Source organism: Salvelinus alpinus, chromosome 30 (genome assembly GCF_045679555.1).
Source record: "Salvelinus alpinus chromosome 30, SLU_Salpinus.1, whole genome shotgun sequence".
Classification (NCBI taxonomy): domain Eukaryota; kingdom Metazoa; phylum Chordata; class Actinopteri; order Salmoniformes; family Salmonidae; genus Salvelinus; species Salvelinus alpinus.
Window position 1 is genome coordinate 28798605 of NC_092115.1, and position 16564 is coordinate 28815168.

Consider the following 16564-nt stretch of genomic DNA (forward strand, 5'->3'; position numbering starts at 1 on the left):
ACTGGAATGTTCTACCGTTTACATTTTAGACATTTAGCAGATGATCTTATCCGGAGTGATTAGCAATTGACCATGCCGTTTCAGAGCAGACTTGGCGAAATTCCTCATTTAAGAACAATGATGTGTTTTAATGTAATGCGACGTCCTGGTACTCTGTCCCAGCAGGGCTTGTGGGGGTCTGGGAAGGACCAGTGTAGCAGGGAGATGCTGCTCTCCTCTTTCTTTGTCAGCCGCAAGCGTAAGAAGCCCAAGGACAAGACTCAGCCCAGCAGCTCTGACGACGACCTGGATGCCGTGTTCGATAAGAAGGAGGAGCCAGAGCCGAGCCACCAGGCCCTCCACCCTGCCTGGTCCCCAGAGAGCCAGACAGAGGAGGAGAGGGATGTCGAGGACGTCAGCGAAAGAGGGGTACAGCCAGGGGACAGGTTCCAAACCAACGGGAAAGAGTCCCGTTCAGACAGCCTCATGTCTCAGCCCTCTCCCAAACACACCCCCAGCTTCCGTACCTCCTCCACCTGCTCCCCCTATGCCTCACCCTCCCCCTCCCGGTCCCCCAGACTTGGCTACCGCAGCCAGGTGGCACACCAGTCGTCCCTGTCGGACCCTCCCTCCAACTACGACGAGGTCTCAGACCTGGGTACCATGGACAGCACCAGCTCCCAGGCATCTGTCACAGGTCCCAGGGTGAGGCATGGCAGGACGGGGGGCTTGGGGCCAGAGACTGGGGCCAGCAGCCTAGGGGCAGAGGTCAGCTCCATCACCTCAGACTACTCCACCACCTCCTCCATGACCTTCCTGACAGGGGCCGAGCTGAGCACGCTCAGTCCAGAGGTTTGCTCGGTGGCCGAGAGCAGGGGAGGAGACGATGCTGATGATGAGCGTAGTGAGCTGATTAGTGAGGGCCGGCCCATGGAGACGGATAGTGAGAGTGACCTATCAGTGTTTGTTGGGGGTGGGAAAGAAGCAGGGCCGGTGGAGAAGATCTACCTATCAGATGTGCCGGATGCCCCCAGGCCCCTCCCCTCCCACAGACTCATTGAATGTGACACTCTCTCCCGGAAGAAGTCAGCAGCGCGGCAGAAGACTGACAGTGAGTCCTCATTGGACGGAGGGCGGAGCGACAAGGACTCCACTAGGCTGTCTTGCGTTCCGGGGGCAGTTAAGGTCCGTTCCACTGACAGCCTTAGCTCCTCCTCCCGCAGCGAGTCAGAGGTGGGGGCTGAGCCTGCGTGGCGTCTCAAGATCACAGACCGGCTGAAGTTCCGCCTGCGGACGTCGGTAGACGACATGTTCGGGGTGGGTACCCAGCGGAGCCGCTCTCCAGAGGGACGCAGGGAAAAGAAGAAGAACATCAGACGCAGACACACCATGGGAGGCCAGAGGGACTTTGCTGAACTGTCTGTGATGGGGAACTGGCAGGAGGGCGGGATGGGCGGGGGCTCGCGGGCAGAGCTGTCGGCCGTGGACCGGCTGAAGCCAAAGTGTTCTTCCCAGGACTTCTCCATCCGGGAGTGGATTGCCCGCGAGCGCCACCGCACCTCCAACCCCGAGGTAAGCCTGGACTTCACTGAACACCAGGGTGCGCCGCTCCTCTTCCGCAGCCCTGACCCCAACCAGGCCCAGGAGGCCCCGTCGTCGTCCCTCTCAGAACCCCTCTCACCACGCCCGGCTCCAGCTGAGCTGCTGAACGGAGACGCAGGCCCCCAGAATAAAAGCCTGAGCCTGTCGGCCACCGCACACCCACACAAACTCTCTGGCGCCCAGGTGGTCCACTCTCGCTTCTACCAGTACCTGTGAGAGGGGGTGTCGTCTGTCTGTGAGATGTGTATGTGTTTGATCGTCTGTGTCTGAGACCCATGGATGTGGGTGATTTTATTTTGTAATTGACCGGTGAGCATGTTCAGGTACTGTGAAGTGACTTCTGAGTGTGTGTACGAAGAGTCTGTTGGGTCGTGTGTATGTTTGTATGCTTAGAATGTTTACTTCACAGGGGTGGTTTGTGTTACTCAACACAACTAGGCATGGAACAAAACATTCAATTGATGTTGGTATATTTTCTCCATTTTCATGACATATGAAAGAGTTTGGGATGGGCGTTGGGGTAGAGAAATCGTCACTCCTAACAGAAATTCCTGTTTTGCTGAAGGTAGTGACTCGAGGGCCTCTTGCTCATGGATGAACTGATGAGTCTGAAGTTTGATAGGTGTAAGGAAGTTTAAACATGGCTGGCGTTAAAGATTGTGTAAAGGTTAGCTAAGTGGCTTTAAGATACAGTAACTGACTAGTAGGATGATTAGGAGGTACAGGGAACGTTTGTAAAAGTATTGCAGTGGAGCTGTGTTTGTTGTAAGAGGGTCTCAGTTGGTTAAAGGTGAGTCCTTCAGTAACCAAATTAAGAATGTACAATGTGCTTGCTGTAATACTGACTGAAGCTTTAGTTGCTTGTGTTCACATTTGAAATTGTACATATCCCCCCTTCCTCTCTCTTTCTGTCTACTTGAAGGGAGCTTTTATTTTCGGGGTAGCCTGTGTTGTGGACTGCCATATTGTGCTCTGTTGCCGCCGTCAAGTGGCCTCAAGGTGCATTGTGACAAGAAGACACTGGACTAACGACGTCATAAAAATACGAGAATTACTTTTTATTCCAGCCTTCTTTTAAGTGATAGACAAGGAGCAGTAAACAAGTACTTCCCTCTATTGCAATATGCCGTGTATTTGTTGATGTGCTTGTGGTTTCATGCTTCAGTCAGTTACTGGCATCGGACTGCTGCAAAATTATAGAGGGAGAAGAAATTGAATAATCAAATCTGAATTCATGTTTCTTCGCAATAGAAAGTGCCTCAATGAACTGTAAAGGGTGCCATATCGTCTTTGTTGAGATGCATAAAGATGTTACTATGAATGCCATTTTTATCGTTGACTAACACTGTCGTTCTACAGGTTCTATCTTACACGGAGAAGAACGCTGGGCTTCCATTCCTTAGGCATTCCACTCTGGTCTTAGCATGTTTTATACTTTTCTTTTTCCTTTTATTTTTTTGGATTTTAACAGAACTTGAATTTTAAATATTTCAGTAAAAAAAAAAATGAGTAACTTAAATGTGAATATAAATCCCATGTTTTAGCTGCTTTTTTGTTTAATTTCCATCAAATTGAATTTTTTTTGTAAGGTAAAAAGTACAGTATTGTGAGATGTTGCTGATTGGAGCCTGATGGTATGTGTGGGTGTTAAGTCTAGTGGTTATCTAGGGAGAGATGAGAGATCCCTCCCTGCATATGAAGAGGCTTCATTGAACTGCTGGACCATTTGTATCAATATACCCTGTTCACTCTGACGGGCCACGGGCTCCTAAAACACTGGAAATAAATCTTATCAATGGCTAAAAGGGCACGGCTGGTGTTTCAGAATCTCCTGCACTCCCTAGTTAGTTCCTACTAAAGAGCATTGTTCTGTTTCTTGCATAGTGTCCAACCATAACTGATGTTGCTTGTATCTGGTAGGAGTTAACGTCCTTCTTTAGTTTTGCCCCTTTTGAACACAGGAGGGCAGTGTGTCCAATCAAAACAAAGCCACCAAGAACAAAATGTCCTCGGATAAATTTGAAAATGCTTTATGTACAAGTCGCACACACATAGTTCAGGACTTTTCAACAATGTAAGATTTATACATTTTGTACATCAGCTGACTAGAAACTTTCACTGACAATACTAACAGAAATGACATGTCGACGGACATTCAAGCTGTTTAACAAATAACCAAACATTGTGACTTGCCAAATTAGAAAAGATACACTGAATGTGCCTCAAGAACCTTTGATGTAGTTACAACAGCCAGAACATGGCCAGGTGTCTATTATACAAGCACAATATTACTGTGTTATATAGTACATATATCATGGGTGTTATAAAATCACATTTTCCTACATACGGACTGGTCAGATTGTTAACAATTCAACTGAAGTCATTACGTGTCATGTTGTACAATATTTGTTTATATATAACTATAGAGCTCCACATGTGCCTGCAGTTGTTGGAGGAAGGACAACTGGGGGCTGGCTTTGACCAATCTTGCTTACATGAAAAATGACGTTTCCATTGAAGGGTTTATAGTCCCTGACATGAATACCTTGGTTTACCCCTAGTAGTAAGGCACAGTGACTAACACAACACTAGAGCTCCATTCCAAATGACAGGAGAAAAATACATGTCCTACTGAATGTCATAATCCCAAAAGAGGTCAAAATAGTTAACAAACATGTAGGATCAAACATTGTGTCCTCATTTGGAAAGGACGTCCAAATGTAACCACCGTACATCAATTCAAAAACATATATACTTGAAAGACATACTGAACATTACAAACACCAATTAAGAGAAAGAAATGCTACTGCTGTTTTAGTATCATGGATACAATCCTCAGAAAGTTGCCAGTGGTTGGTGAATTATGTCATTTATAATGATTGTACCAACCATGGGTAGCTCCTGTATGTTCCCTCCATCTTTACTGCATTGGAATTGATTAGCAATGATATTTGGGAAGGGAATAGGGGATATTTTGCGCTGTAGACGTGTGGGGGTGCGTCCCTAAATGGATGCCGTTGGGGTGGTTCACTACAGCATCTGATATCCACAAGTGGGTTTACTGGTCTCCTTCAGTGACCAGTTTATTTGGTCCAGAAAAATAAAAAAGAACTTGGATCACTGCTAAGATAAAAAAAAATGTTTTACCAGAGTCCACACCGCCCGAGGGTTGCATCTCTCCCCCACACACAAGTCTATAGCACAACATTTCCCCTACGAATGTTATGGCTAATCAATTCCAATGCAGTAAGGATGGAGGACATAGAGGTGGTACTTGTTTTTGGTACCATCATCAAATGACATAATTCACCAACCACCAGAACGTTTCTGATTGTTTCCGTAATTCTGATGTTAACCTCTTAAATGTAAAATACCCATTATTTGGGGGCCCTATTTCATTTTTCAATTCAGTCTGGTATGAGAACGGTAGCCCCTATTTGCAAAAGCAGGGTGTCTGCGGAAAGCGGAGTATCTTTGCTGTTGATCTGTGCCTTTAGAAGCTTTGGTGAGTTACTGCCATATGTGGACATAAGGGCAGGCCGAGCCGATGACCTCATTTTGAGATGTCTGCTACCTACATTCTGGTTAGCGTTGTGAAGCATAAACGAAATAAACATGGAATACGTTGATTCACACCGTAAACCAGGATACCACAGATCATGAGGATGTCTTATTTGTCTGTCTGTGACCTACAGTTATTGATCACCACCCCTGTTGATTTTACACAACGTTTTCACCAAACAGCAGACATCTTACAAGGTAAACTTCGATTTGGTCTGTGTTTGAGCTATAGCTAAATGGGGGTATGACATTAATCTCTAGGTTGGTAGGAACAAATCTAGCCTATTGCCAAATGTATCTGATGACATGACTTAATGGCAACATCGAGTCACTATCTTTGCGCATGAAAAATATGATGAAAACACATTGGATATCCCCTGTATGTCCCCTGACACCCCGCAGATGTTTGAGAGAGGTTGGTGTTGTAGAAATTTAGTTTTTATAGTGAACATTAACTTTTGGGCACATCCAGTGTGCAAAAACAGTGCAATTACCACATTTGGACACTTTGGAGAGGTTGAAAGGACACTTGAATAACACCACCACAATGTTTGCGTGAGGTTGATATGGTAGAAATTGTGTTTTATACTGAACAATTCGCATTAAGGGATTCCAAATATGTAAGAACACTGGAAATATCTAATTTACAGACAAATGCCACTTTGGAGAGGTTTAGGGACACTTGGAAACGTTCTGTGACCACACCTGGCACATCTGCCCATTTCTAGTTGTTAGGTCTATCAATCCCATTTTTTTTCTGATATTGTTCACATGTGGAAGCCATCATGTGTTTCCAGCTCTTGGCATCAATAATTCCCTTATAGCTTGTCAATGAAAGATTACTTTCAAAAATAAAATAGAAATTATTTTGTGTGTGCTTGATCTTGTGTATTCTGAACTATGTAACTCCTATCTTCTGATCATCTCCCAGATGTCATCTTTCCAAATATACCAAGTTTTTGCATGTCAGAATTATGTAATTACACATGAATAGTAGTTACCTTTGAGTATGTCTATTTAGGCGAAAATCTACATTTTGCCGTTACATCTAAGAGGATAAAAACAGCAGCACAATTTGATGTCTGCTGGCCAGTCCAGTTGTCAGCCAACCAGAAGTGATGAAGAAGAAGAGGAAAAGGGTGAGGTGTGAGGTTATTGGTACATGCAGGTACTGTGCCCTAAAGAGGAGCCCAAATTATACAGATGATGGAGTAGGTTAGCCTGATCCTCGATCTGTTTCTAAATGATCATTAGCTGACCAGCTGAGTTGGCAAGACAGCATAAACAGATCTGGAACCAGGCTATGGGTGGGGGTAATGAGTTGAGAAAGATTTGTTGCATATTGTGCTGTAGTAACTGGCCAGTGCGTTAACCATGTGTCAGCTGGTTTAACCATCGCCCTCATCCTCCTTGTCCTTCTCTTCCTCGCTCGGTAAGTCCGGCAGTCGGAAACACTCTTCAAAGAAGTTGACCAGTGATTGGCTCAGGTGTTGCCGAGTGCCATCGCTATGCAGGAAGTGTCCCTCGTCTGGGTAGATCTACAGTACAGAAACAGAAAATAATGTAGGTAACACAATATTTGACACCCTGCTCATTACGCCTTCATTGCAATGTCCTAAACGTGTCGTAAAGCTAAACTGTCAAGCTTACCTGTAAAGAGTAATTTGCCTTCTCGTTGATTAAATGATTGATGAATTTTGCAGAGTGCTGGAAATGGACTTTCTCTGTAGGAAGGTAGAGCAGGTAACAGGATGTGTAAGATGTTTATATTCAGTCACAGTACTTCAACAACATTCAGGCTCAATCAGTTAAAATGACTTTGACAGTAACTTAGCCGATGCCCAAATAGGAGTTGGAAAGGCAACAAAAACAGGTCTGGGACCAGGCTAACGTATTGATAGTGTTTAAAGTAATGACTGTACCATCAGCAGTTGGATGGATAATCATGTACTTCCTGTCCATGAGACGACCTGCCCGGTGTGCTAAACTTGCCATCTGAAGGAAAGAGAATGCCACCATGAAATACATAGCATCTTACACATTGACTGACTAGTGTAAATACAGTGTGTGAACTGTTGTCTTTACCGAGTATATTCGAGAGTCTGTCTTTGGTGATCCAAGGTACCTCTCTGAAAATGCTGAAGCTGGAGAATAAAGAAATAACACACACATAATATCATGTTATAAGGCACTGTGCATAGAACAATTTATAGTTTGTTGGGATAAATTATTTGTGCAGTAAGAAATTGTGTTGCCAAAGAAAATCATCACGTTATACCGTATAACTCAAAATCTGTGATGGGCGAGACGGCGGCTCCACATTTAAGCAGGGAGTCATCAGAACTTAAAAGCATTGTGGCCAAATATCCTCCGTAAACCTATGGATAGATATGTTACAGTATCAAGTTTACTGAACCGACAGTACAGAAATACATTGATGACATATCAAGGCTAGAGACTCCAGATACACCACTCCAAAGGTAGTTTCTTCCCAATTTAAGTTCAAACTGAATACACACTCAAACCTTCAATGGACAAAGGAGGACTGAGTGCCAAACTGAAACCTATTGAATTGTTTATGTTGTCCGCTCTGTGTTGTTGCTGGACCGTAGTGTAGTAATAGTGCGTCTCAAATGGCACACTAGTCCTTTTACAGTGCATTACTTCTGGTTAAAAGTAGTCCACTACAATAGAGTGCCATTTGGCATGTACCCCCCTAGATATGAGAGGGTGAGCTTCTGCTCTACTTTCCAGATGGAGTGAAAGCCCTCGTCCACTCTGAATATATATGCCATTTAGTAGACGCTTTTATGCAAATTGAACCCACCACCCTGGCGTTACAAGCACCATGCTCTACCAACTGAGGTACTCTTTCTTCAGCTCAAATACAGTACAAGAATTGACAAGAAGGGAAGTAAAGGGAACCCAATGACGTTTTTTTCACGTAGTTTGAATAAGTAGCTAGCTTGCTTTCTTCAAGCATTGATTGTCCTTACCTTTCCATATACTCCAATTCGACTTTTGTCGATGTACATTTCTTTGGATATCAGTCTGGAATAAAAAAGAAAAAAACAATCAATGCTTTGGTTGGAAGGTCAAAAATAGGTATTACATTTCCAACAACCCAGTAACGAACGTCCTGAAACAAAAACATCATAATAATTTTTTCCCACTATAATTAAACTGTACCTGCATATATACTGAACAAAAAATATAAATGCAACATGCAACAATTTAATATGTTTTACTGAGTTACAGCCCACCCACTTGGGAGCCAGGCCCAGCCAATCAGATTGAGTTTTTCCCTACAAAAGTGCTTGATTACAGACAGAAATACTATTTTATTACAGACAGAAATAACCCCCCTCCCCTCAGACAATTCCGCAGGTGAAGAAGCCAGATGTGGAGATCCTGGGCTGGCGTGGTTACATGTGGTCTGCGGTTGTGAGGCCAGTTGGACGTACTGCCAAATTCTCAAAAATGACATTGGAGGCTTATGGTAGAGAAATTAACATTAAATTATCTGGCAACAACTCTGGTGGACATTCCTTATGTCAGCATACCAATTGCACTCTCCCTCAACTTGAGACATCTGTGGTATTGTGTTGTGTGACAAAACGGCACATTTTAGAGTGGCCTTTTATTGTCCCCAGCACAAGGTGCATTTGTGTAATGATCATGCTATTTAATGAGCATCTTGATATGCCACACCTGTCAGGTGGCTGGATTATTGGCAAAGGAGAAATGCTCACTGACAGGGATGTAAACAAATTTGTGCACAGAATTTGAGAGAATAGATATTTCTGTGATCTTTTATTTCAGGTCATGAAACATGGGACCAACACTTTACATGTTGTGTTTACATTTTTGTTCAGTATAAATACTGTAAGACGTAACATGGTATTAGCATATTATCATAAAGTAGGACCATTGACTTGAACTCTCAAGGAAGATTCTACTGTGTCCAGGTGTCTGTCTCTCACCTGAGGGCCTCCATCTGGTCCCTCTCCTCGATCACACCCAGTTTCCTCCTGATGTGGTGGAGGAGCTTGGTGCCCTGGAACCCGGACCCGTGGCCATCGAAGCGGATCACAATGGTGCTGTAACTGCTCACCAGCACCGTGGCCCAGTCCACATGGAACTGCTCTGTCACCATCTGTCCGCCAGGTGTTCCGTCCCTGAGGGAAACAGATGACAGGCTGAACCAATGACCCCATTATAGCTCTCTGTGACAGGGTCCAAAGTCATGAGTCCAATGTCAAAACGGAATGTGCTATAATTCTAATATAATCCCTACTGGGGTTGGTGTGATTCATAGATATTATGTTTATATCTAGAAAAACATGTGTGTGTGGGTAGTTATTGCCATACTTACACTAGTAGCAGTAGGGGGTAGTGAGCTGTGTCTATGAAACCAGCTGGCTTCAGGATCTGCATTGTCAGAGCTGCAAGAAATAAGACTGTGTATTTGAATGTGTTATGGATCCCCATTAGCTGTTGCCAAGGCAGTAGCTACTCTTCCTGGGGTCCAGCAAAATGAAGGCAGTTATACAATTTAAAAAACATTACAATACATTCACAGACTGTGTGCCCTCAGGCCCCTACTCCACCACAACCACATACTGTATATACAGTACAAAATCCATGTGTACGTATGTTATCGTGTGTGTGTGTGCATGTGTCTGTGCCTATGTTTGTGTTGATTCACAGTCCCCGCTGTTCCATAGGTTTTTTTTTTATCTGTTTTTTAAATATAATTTTACTGCTTGCATGAGTTACTTGATATGGAATAGAGTTCCATGTAACCATGGCTCTATGTAGTACTGTGCGCCTTCCATAGTCTGTTCTGGGCTTGGGGACTGTGAAGAGACCTCTGGTGGCATGCCTTGTGGGGTATGCATCGGTGTTCGAGCTGTGTGCCAGTAGTTCAAACAGACACCTCGGTTCATTCAACATGTCAATCTCTCCTCCACTTTTAGCCAGGAGAGATTGACATGCATATTATTAATATTAGCTCCCTGTGTACATCCAAGGGCCAGCCGTGCTGCCCTGTTCTGAACCAATTGCAATTTTCCAAAGTCCTTTTTTGTGGCACCTGACCACACGACTGAACAGTAGTCCAGGTGCGACAAAACTAGAGCCTGTAGGACCTGCCTTGTTGATAGTGCTGTCAAGAAGGTAGAGCAGCGCCTTATCATGTACAGTCTTCTCCCCGTCTTAGCTACTGTTGTATCAATATGTTTTGACCATGACAGTTTACAATCCAGGGTAACTCCAAGCAGTTTAGTCACCTCAACTTGCTCAATTTCCACATGATTTATTACAAGATTTAGTAGAGGTTTAGGGTTTTTAGTGAATGATTTGTGCATGTTGTTCTTCTTAAAGTCCCAGTGCAGTCAAAAATGTGATTATCCTGTGTTTTATACAGTACCAGTCAAAATTTTGGACACACCTACTCATTCAAGGGTTTTTCTTTGTTTTTACTATTTTCTACATTGTTGAATAGTAGTGAAGACATCACAACTATGGATGAACACATATGGAATCATGTAGTAACCAAAAAACTGTTAAACATATCAAAATATACAGTGGGGAGAACAAGTATTTGATACACTGCCGATTTTGCAGGTTTTCCTACTTACAAAGCATGTAGAGGTCTGTAATTTTTATCATAGGTACACTTCAACTATGAGAGACGGAATCTAAAACAAAAATCCAGAAAATCACATTGTATGATTTTTAAGTAATTAATTTGCATTTTATTGCATGACATAAGTATTTGATACATCAGAAAAGCAGAACTTAATATTTGGTACAGAAACCTTTGTTTGCAATTACAGAGATCATACGTTTCCTGTAGTTCTTGACTAGGTTTGCACACACTGCAGCAGGGATTTTGGCCCACTCCTCCCTACAGATCTTCTCCAGATCCTTCAGGTTTCGGGGCTGTCGCTGGGCAATACGGACTTTCAGCTCCCTCCAAAGATTTTCTATTGGGTTCAGGTCTGGAGACTGGCTAGGCCACTCCAGGACCTTGAGATGCTTCTTACGGAGCCACTCCTTAGTTGCCATGGCTGTGTGCTTCGTGTCGTTGTCATGCTGGAAGACCCAGCCACGACCCATCTTCAATGCTCTTACTGAGGGAAGGAGGTTGTTGGCCAAGATCTCGCGATACATGGCCCCATCCATCCTCCCCTCAATACGGTGCAGTCGTCCTGTCCCCTTTGCAGAAAAGCATCCCCAAAGAATGATGTTTCCACCTCCATGCTTCACGGTTGGGATGGTGTTCTTGGGGTTGTACTCATACTTCTTCTTCCTCCAAACACGGCGAGTGGAGTTAGACCAAAAAGCTATATTTTTGTCTCATCAGACCACATGACCTTCTCCCATTCCTCCTCTGGATCATCCAGATGGTCATTGGCAAACTTCAGACGGGCCTGGACATGCACTGGCTTAAGCAGGGGGACCTTGCGTGCGCTGCAGGATTTTAATCCATGACGGCGTAGTGTGTTACTAATGGTTTTCTTTGAGACTGTGGTCCCAGCTCTCTTCAGGTCATTGACCAGGTCCTGCCGTGTAGTTCTGGGCTGATCCCTCACCTTCCTCATGATCATTGATGCCCCACGAGGTGAAATCTTGCATGGAGCCCCAGACCGAGGGTGATTGACCGTCATCTTGAACTTCTTCCATTTTCTAATAATTGCGCCAACAGTTGTTTCCTTCTCACCAAGCTGCTTGCCTATTGTCCTGTAGCCCATCCCAGCCTTGTGCAGGTCTACAATTTTATCCCTGATGTCCTTACACAGCTCTCTGGTCTTGGCCATTGTGGAGAGGTTGGAATCTGTTTGATTGAGTGTGTGGACAGGTGTCTTTTATACAGGTAACGAGTTCAAACAGGTGCAGTTAATACAGGTAATGAGTGGAGAACAGGAGGGCTTCTTAAAGAAAAACTAACAGGTCTGTGAGAGACGGAATTCTTACTGGTTGGTAGGTGATCAAATACTTATGTCATGCAATAAAATGCAAATTAATTACTTAAAAATCATACAATGTGATTTTCTGGATTTTTGTTTTAGATTCCGTCTCTCACAGTTGAAGTGTACCTATGATAAAAATGACAGACCTCTACATGCTTTGTAAGTAGGAAAACCTGCAAAATCGGCAGTGTATCAAATACTTGTTCTCCCCACTGTATATGTGACTAATTTCAGGAAACTAGGCGTATGTCGCGGGTCACTACTTCACAGGAGATGAGTGGGCTGGACATGCCGAGAGAATAGTTCAGATTGGTCTGCCATATAGAAGGCTTCTGTCTATTTGAGCTGGTCAGTCTGTGTTGGTAATCCTGTCGAACGCGGCTTTTTAAAAATGTATTGTAGCGACCCGCACAGACAGCTGTGTGTTATGTGTTAGGCTAGTAGGTGGTTGTGTTCGCGGGGTCCGACATGTCAGTCAACCTGCTATCTGCCAATCACGGGAATGCCTGGAATGTTCTGATGCCGGGCATCCTGGTGGTTGGCGGAGTGGCGTGGAGGGGGGTTGGGCAGGGGGATGGAGCATTGGAAGTTAAGACCAGGTTTTGCCTTTGTTCTTTCTCTTACGTCTGGGCTCCACAAGAGAAGGTCACGATTGGCTTGTGTGTTATCTTTCACTTATTTGGCGTGGGCTACGGCCAAACAGTAGCCTGTGTAAAGTTGGTTTAATAAACCGTCCATTCGTAAACTCAATCCTCTGTCTGGACAGTTGTTCTTTTATGATCTAGTCAGGTCATTACATTGGTGTCAGAAGTAAAAACGTGGATAAAAGTTAGCCAGCTAGCTAGCTGACTTCTGTGGCTAGCTACCGTAGGTGAGAACGGGGGTTGAAAATGCTTCGAGGGAATCCGAAAGTGAAGGTGGAGGTAGGGAAAGATTATGGCCAAAGAGATACGTGTGAATGGACGTCAGAGGTTCTGGCTGAGGAGATCGCCAGGGCGTCGGAGCGCAGAGGCCGCTTGAGGGAGGACGCTAGAGTGATGGCGGCTGAAGCGGGCATGAGCGCCTCGTCGACTGTGTTTCGCGCGGATTCTGGTGGGCGGGCCGAAGTGGTGACGTCGACGCGGCGGGACGAGGAATCTGGGGCTCAGGATGTAAACAAACATGGCGGCGCCCAGTTCCCGGCTGCGTCCGTATCTGTTAAGACCCCGAAGTATTCCGGTAAGGCGGATTGGGAAGCTTTTCATGCTCAGTTTGAACTGTTAGCTCATTTTAGGGGGTGGTCGGATGAAGAAAGGGCACTGCAGTTGGCTTTATGCCTCACGGATGAAGCTCTGTCCTGTTTGATATTGATTAGCCCCGAGGACAGACATGATTATGGCGCTTTAGTGGGAGCACTGAGGAGGCGCTATGGACAGTGTGTACAGCCCGGGCTACTGCGCTCCGAACTGAGTAATAGACGCAGGCAGCCAGGAGAGCCTCTACGGGTGTTAGCTAATGACATTGAGAGCCTCTCTCGGCGGGCATATGCTCACATGCCCCCCTCCGTGCAGAGCGAGCTAGCACGGGACCAGTTCATACAGGCGCTCTCTCCTACGGAGCTGCGCATACAGACCCAGCTGGCTCATCCTGAGTCATTGCAGATAGCCTTGGAGATGGCTTTGGAGAGGGAGCTGGTGTGGGCTGGGACTTCAGCTGGGGCTTTGGTGGGGGTGCAGGGAGACACACCCTCTGTGCGAGCTGGGGGGCAGAGCAGCCCGGAGCCGGAAAAGCCTGCATGGGTGGCTGAAATGACAGAACTCATTCGTGCTGTGTCGCTACAGGCGGCACAAAACACACACCCTGGTCCCAGGGTCTGCTGGGGTTGTGGCCAGCCAGGCCATCTGCGCCGAAATTGCCCCATGTCCCCCAGAGCTCAGGGAAACGGCTCGGGGTCCGCATAGACCGGGTAGTGCGGACCCCTGGCTTTCTATCCCAACCACCATCATCTTCAGGGGGAGCCCACCGGCACAAACGGGGAAGCAAGGCTCCACTTCCCCCAGAAGCAGACGAGAGCAAGCGAATGGAGCCTGTTGTTGTGGTGGGCCGGACCTGTGTTGGGGACTTTTGTCATGTCCCTGTCACTGTGGAGGGTGTGCCCTGCTCCGCCCTGGTGGACACTGGGTCCACAGTAACCCTGGTGAGGCCAGATATTGTGCCAGGTTGGACTCAGTGTGAGCCTACAACTGTGCAGCTCCGCACAGTCACAGGTGAGCTGGCACCCATGAAAGGGAAGGGAATAATGACTCTGACAGTAGGGGGCAGGACTGTGCGTCATCCTGTGTGGGTGGCGGCTGTGCAGGACCCTTGTATCCTGGGGTTGGACTTTCTTAGGAGCACAGGCTGCCAGTTAGACCTAAATAGGGGCACACTGAGCTTCCAGGGAGGGCCGGAAGTCACCATGGCCCCCCCTAATGTCACATTCACTCAACCCAACAAACCCTTTACTCCAACAGTTAAAGCAGCAGAGACTCATGGCTGCCCCCCCTCCCCCACAGCTGTGTGTGACTTTTCCCCAGCCCCCCTGTCACCTACTGCGGTGTGTTACATTCCCCCAGCTACCTCCATGACACAGCCCTCTGTGAGCCCAGGCCGCGCCCCCCCAGCCCAGCTACCCCAGATGGGAGAGGAGAGGACACTGTCTGCAGTGAGGGAGATATGGGGGAGGAACTGTGTTGGTCTTGACCCCGAGCAGCAGGAACGGTTGTGGCAGTTGCTGTTTGAATTCAGAGACAGCTTTGCGCTGAGTGAGGAAGAGGTGGGTCAGACTCATCTGGTGCAGCATGAGATCGACACAGGTGATGCTCGACCCATCAAGATGCGTCCCCGCCGTATCCCGCTGGCACGCCAGGAGGCGGCAGACAAGGCTGTGTTGGAGATGCAGCGGGCAGACTTCATTGAGCCCTCAGACAGCCCCTGGGCGGCGCCAGTCGTCATGGTTCCGAAGAAGGGGGGCAAGCTGAGGTTCTGTGCGGACTACAGGCGGCTGAATGAGGTAACCAGGAAGGACTCATACCCCATACCACGTATCGATGAGTCGCTGGACCTGGTTAGGGGGTCCTCCTGGTTCTCCTCACTAGACCTCCGCAGTGGCTACTGGCAGGTGCCCCTCTCCCCAGAGGCCAGAGCCAAAACTGCATTCTCCACTAACAGAGGACACTGGCAGTTCAAGGTCCTGTGCTTTGGCCTGTGCAACGCTCCAGCTACTTTTGAGCGTTTGATGGACAGGGTGCTGGATGGCATCCCCAGACAGCAGTGTCTGGTATACCTCGATGACATCCTGGCCCATGGCAGCTCCTTCCAGTCAGCCCTGGGGGCGCTACGGCGTGTGCTGGAGAGGGTGGCTGCCGCAGGTCTGAAGCTCCACCCCGAGAAGTGCCACTTCATGAGGAGAGAGGTGTCCTTCTTGGGCCACCGAGTGGGGAAGGAGGGGATCAGCACCATGGAGGACAAGGTAGGGGCTGTCAGAGACTGGCCCACCCCCACCGACCAGCGTCAGCTGAAGAGCTTCCTTGGCCTGGCCTCGTACTACAGGAGGTTTGTACGGGGCTTCTCAAGCGTTGCTGCTCCACTGAACCGCCTGCTGCCGAAGGACAAAGCTTTCACTTGGACAGTGGAGTGTGAGGAGGCGTTCAACACCCTCAAACGTGCACTGATCGAGGCCCCCGTGCTCGCCCCCCCTGACCTCACCTTGCCCTTTATCCTGGACACAGACGCAAGCAATGTGGGCATGGGTGGGGTGCTGGCCCAGGTGGGGCCAGCGGGGGAGAGAGTGGTGGCGTACTTCAGCAAAACATTTGACAAACATGAGCGCCGCTACTGTGTCACCCGGCGGGAGCTCTTGGCTGTTGTGGCTTCCGTCAAACACTTCAAGTACTACCTTGGTGGTCTGCCCTTTACTGTAAGGACTGACCACTCTGCTCTCCAGTGGCTCATGTCTTTCAGAGAGCCAGAGGGGCAGGTGGCACGCTGGTTGGAGGAGCTTCAGCCGTATGACTTCACAGTGGTGCACAGGGCAGGGGCACGCCACTCCAACGCCGACGCCATGTCCCGTCGGCCCTGTACTGCAGACGGCTGCCGCCACTGCGAACGGAGAGAGGGACGGGAGAGAGAGCTGTGTGCAGAGGGGGTCTGTGCCACAGTATGTCGGGCGAGCGGGCCTGTCTGCTGTGAGCTGCAGACTGTCGACGTGGCTGAATGGCGGCAGCAGCAGGGACGGGACACAGACCTACAGCCAGTGCTACAGTGGGTAGAGGCGCAGGTGAGGCCACCATGGGAAGAGGTGACAGCGCTCTCACTCGCGACCAAAGGGTTGTGGTCAAAGTTTGAGAGACTGCGGCTGGCTGATGGCGTGCTACAGCGGGCATGGAAGGAGTCAGCTACGGGAGAGGAGAGGTGGCAGGTGGTGG

The 16564-nt window shown here is 47.5% G+C and overlaps 2 protein-coding genes across 7 annotated transcripts in view; one reads left to right on the forward strand and one right to left on the reverse strand.

Moving 5' to 3' along the window:
* Positions 1–3386, forward strand: part of LOC139559785 (rho GTPase-activating protein 21-like) — a 108217-nt gene extending 104831 nt beyond the window's left edge. For 3 of the 4 annotated variants that reach the window (XM_071376137.1, XM_071376140.1, XM_071376139.1), the window contains one exon: positions 163–3386. In XM_071376137.1, the coding sequence (XP_071232238.1) occupies positions 163–1797 (1635 nt within the window). In that variant the 3' untranslated portion in view covers positions 1798–3386. The remainder of the gene's footprint in view (positions 1–162) is intronic. The other variant, XM_071376138.1, reaches the window with a different exon arrangement.
* Positions 3387–3595: 209 nt separating this feature from the next.
* Positions 3596–16564, reverse strand: part of LOC139559786 (A-type potassium channel modulatory protein DPP6-like) — a 140960-nt gene continuing 127991 nt past the window's right edge. For all 3 annotated transcript variants that reach the window (XM_071376141.1, XM_071376143.1, XM_071376142.1), the window contains exons 19-26: positions 9518–9587; positions 9126–9320; positions 8139–8193; positions 7421–7520; positions 7228–7286; positions 7065–7137; positions 6793–6866; positions 3596–6680 (exon numbers count right to left, since the gene is read on the reverse strand). In XM_071376141.1, the coding sequence (XP_071232242.1) occupies positions 6531–6680; positions 6793–6866; positions 7065–7137; positions 7228–7286; positions 7421–7520; positions 8139–8193; positions 9126–9320; positions 9518–9587 (776 nt within the window). In that variant the 3' untranslated portion in view covers positions 3596–6530. The remainder of the gene's footprint in view (positions 6681–6792; positions 6867–7064; positions 7138–7227; positions 7287–7420; positions 7521–8138; positions 8194–9125; positions 9321–9517; positions 9588–16564) is intronic.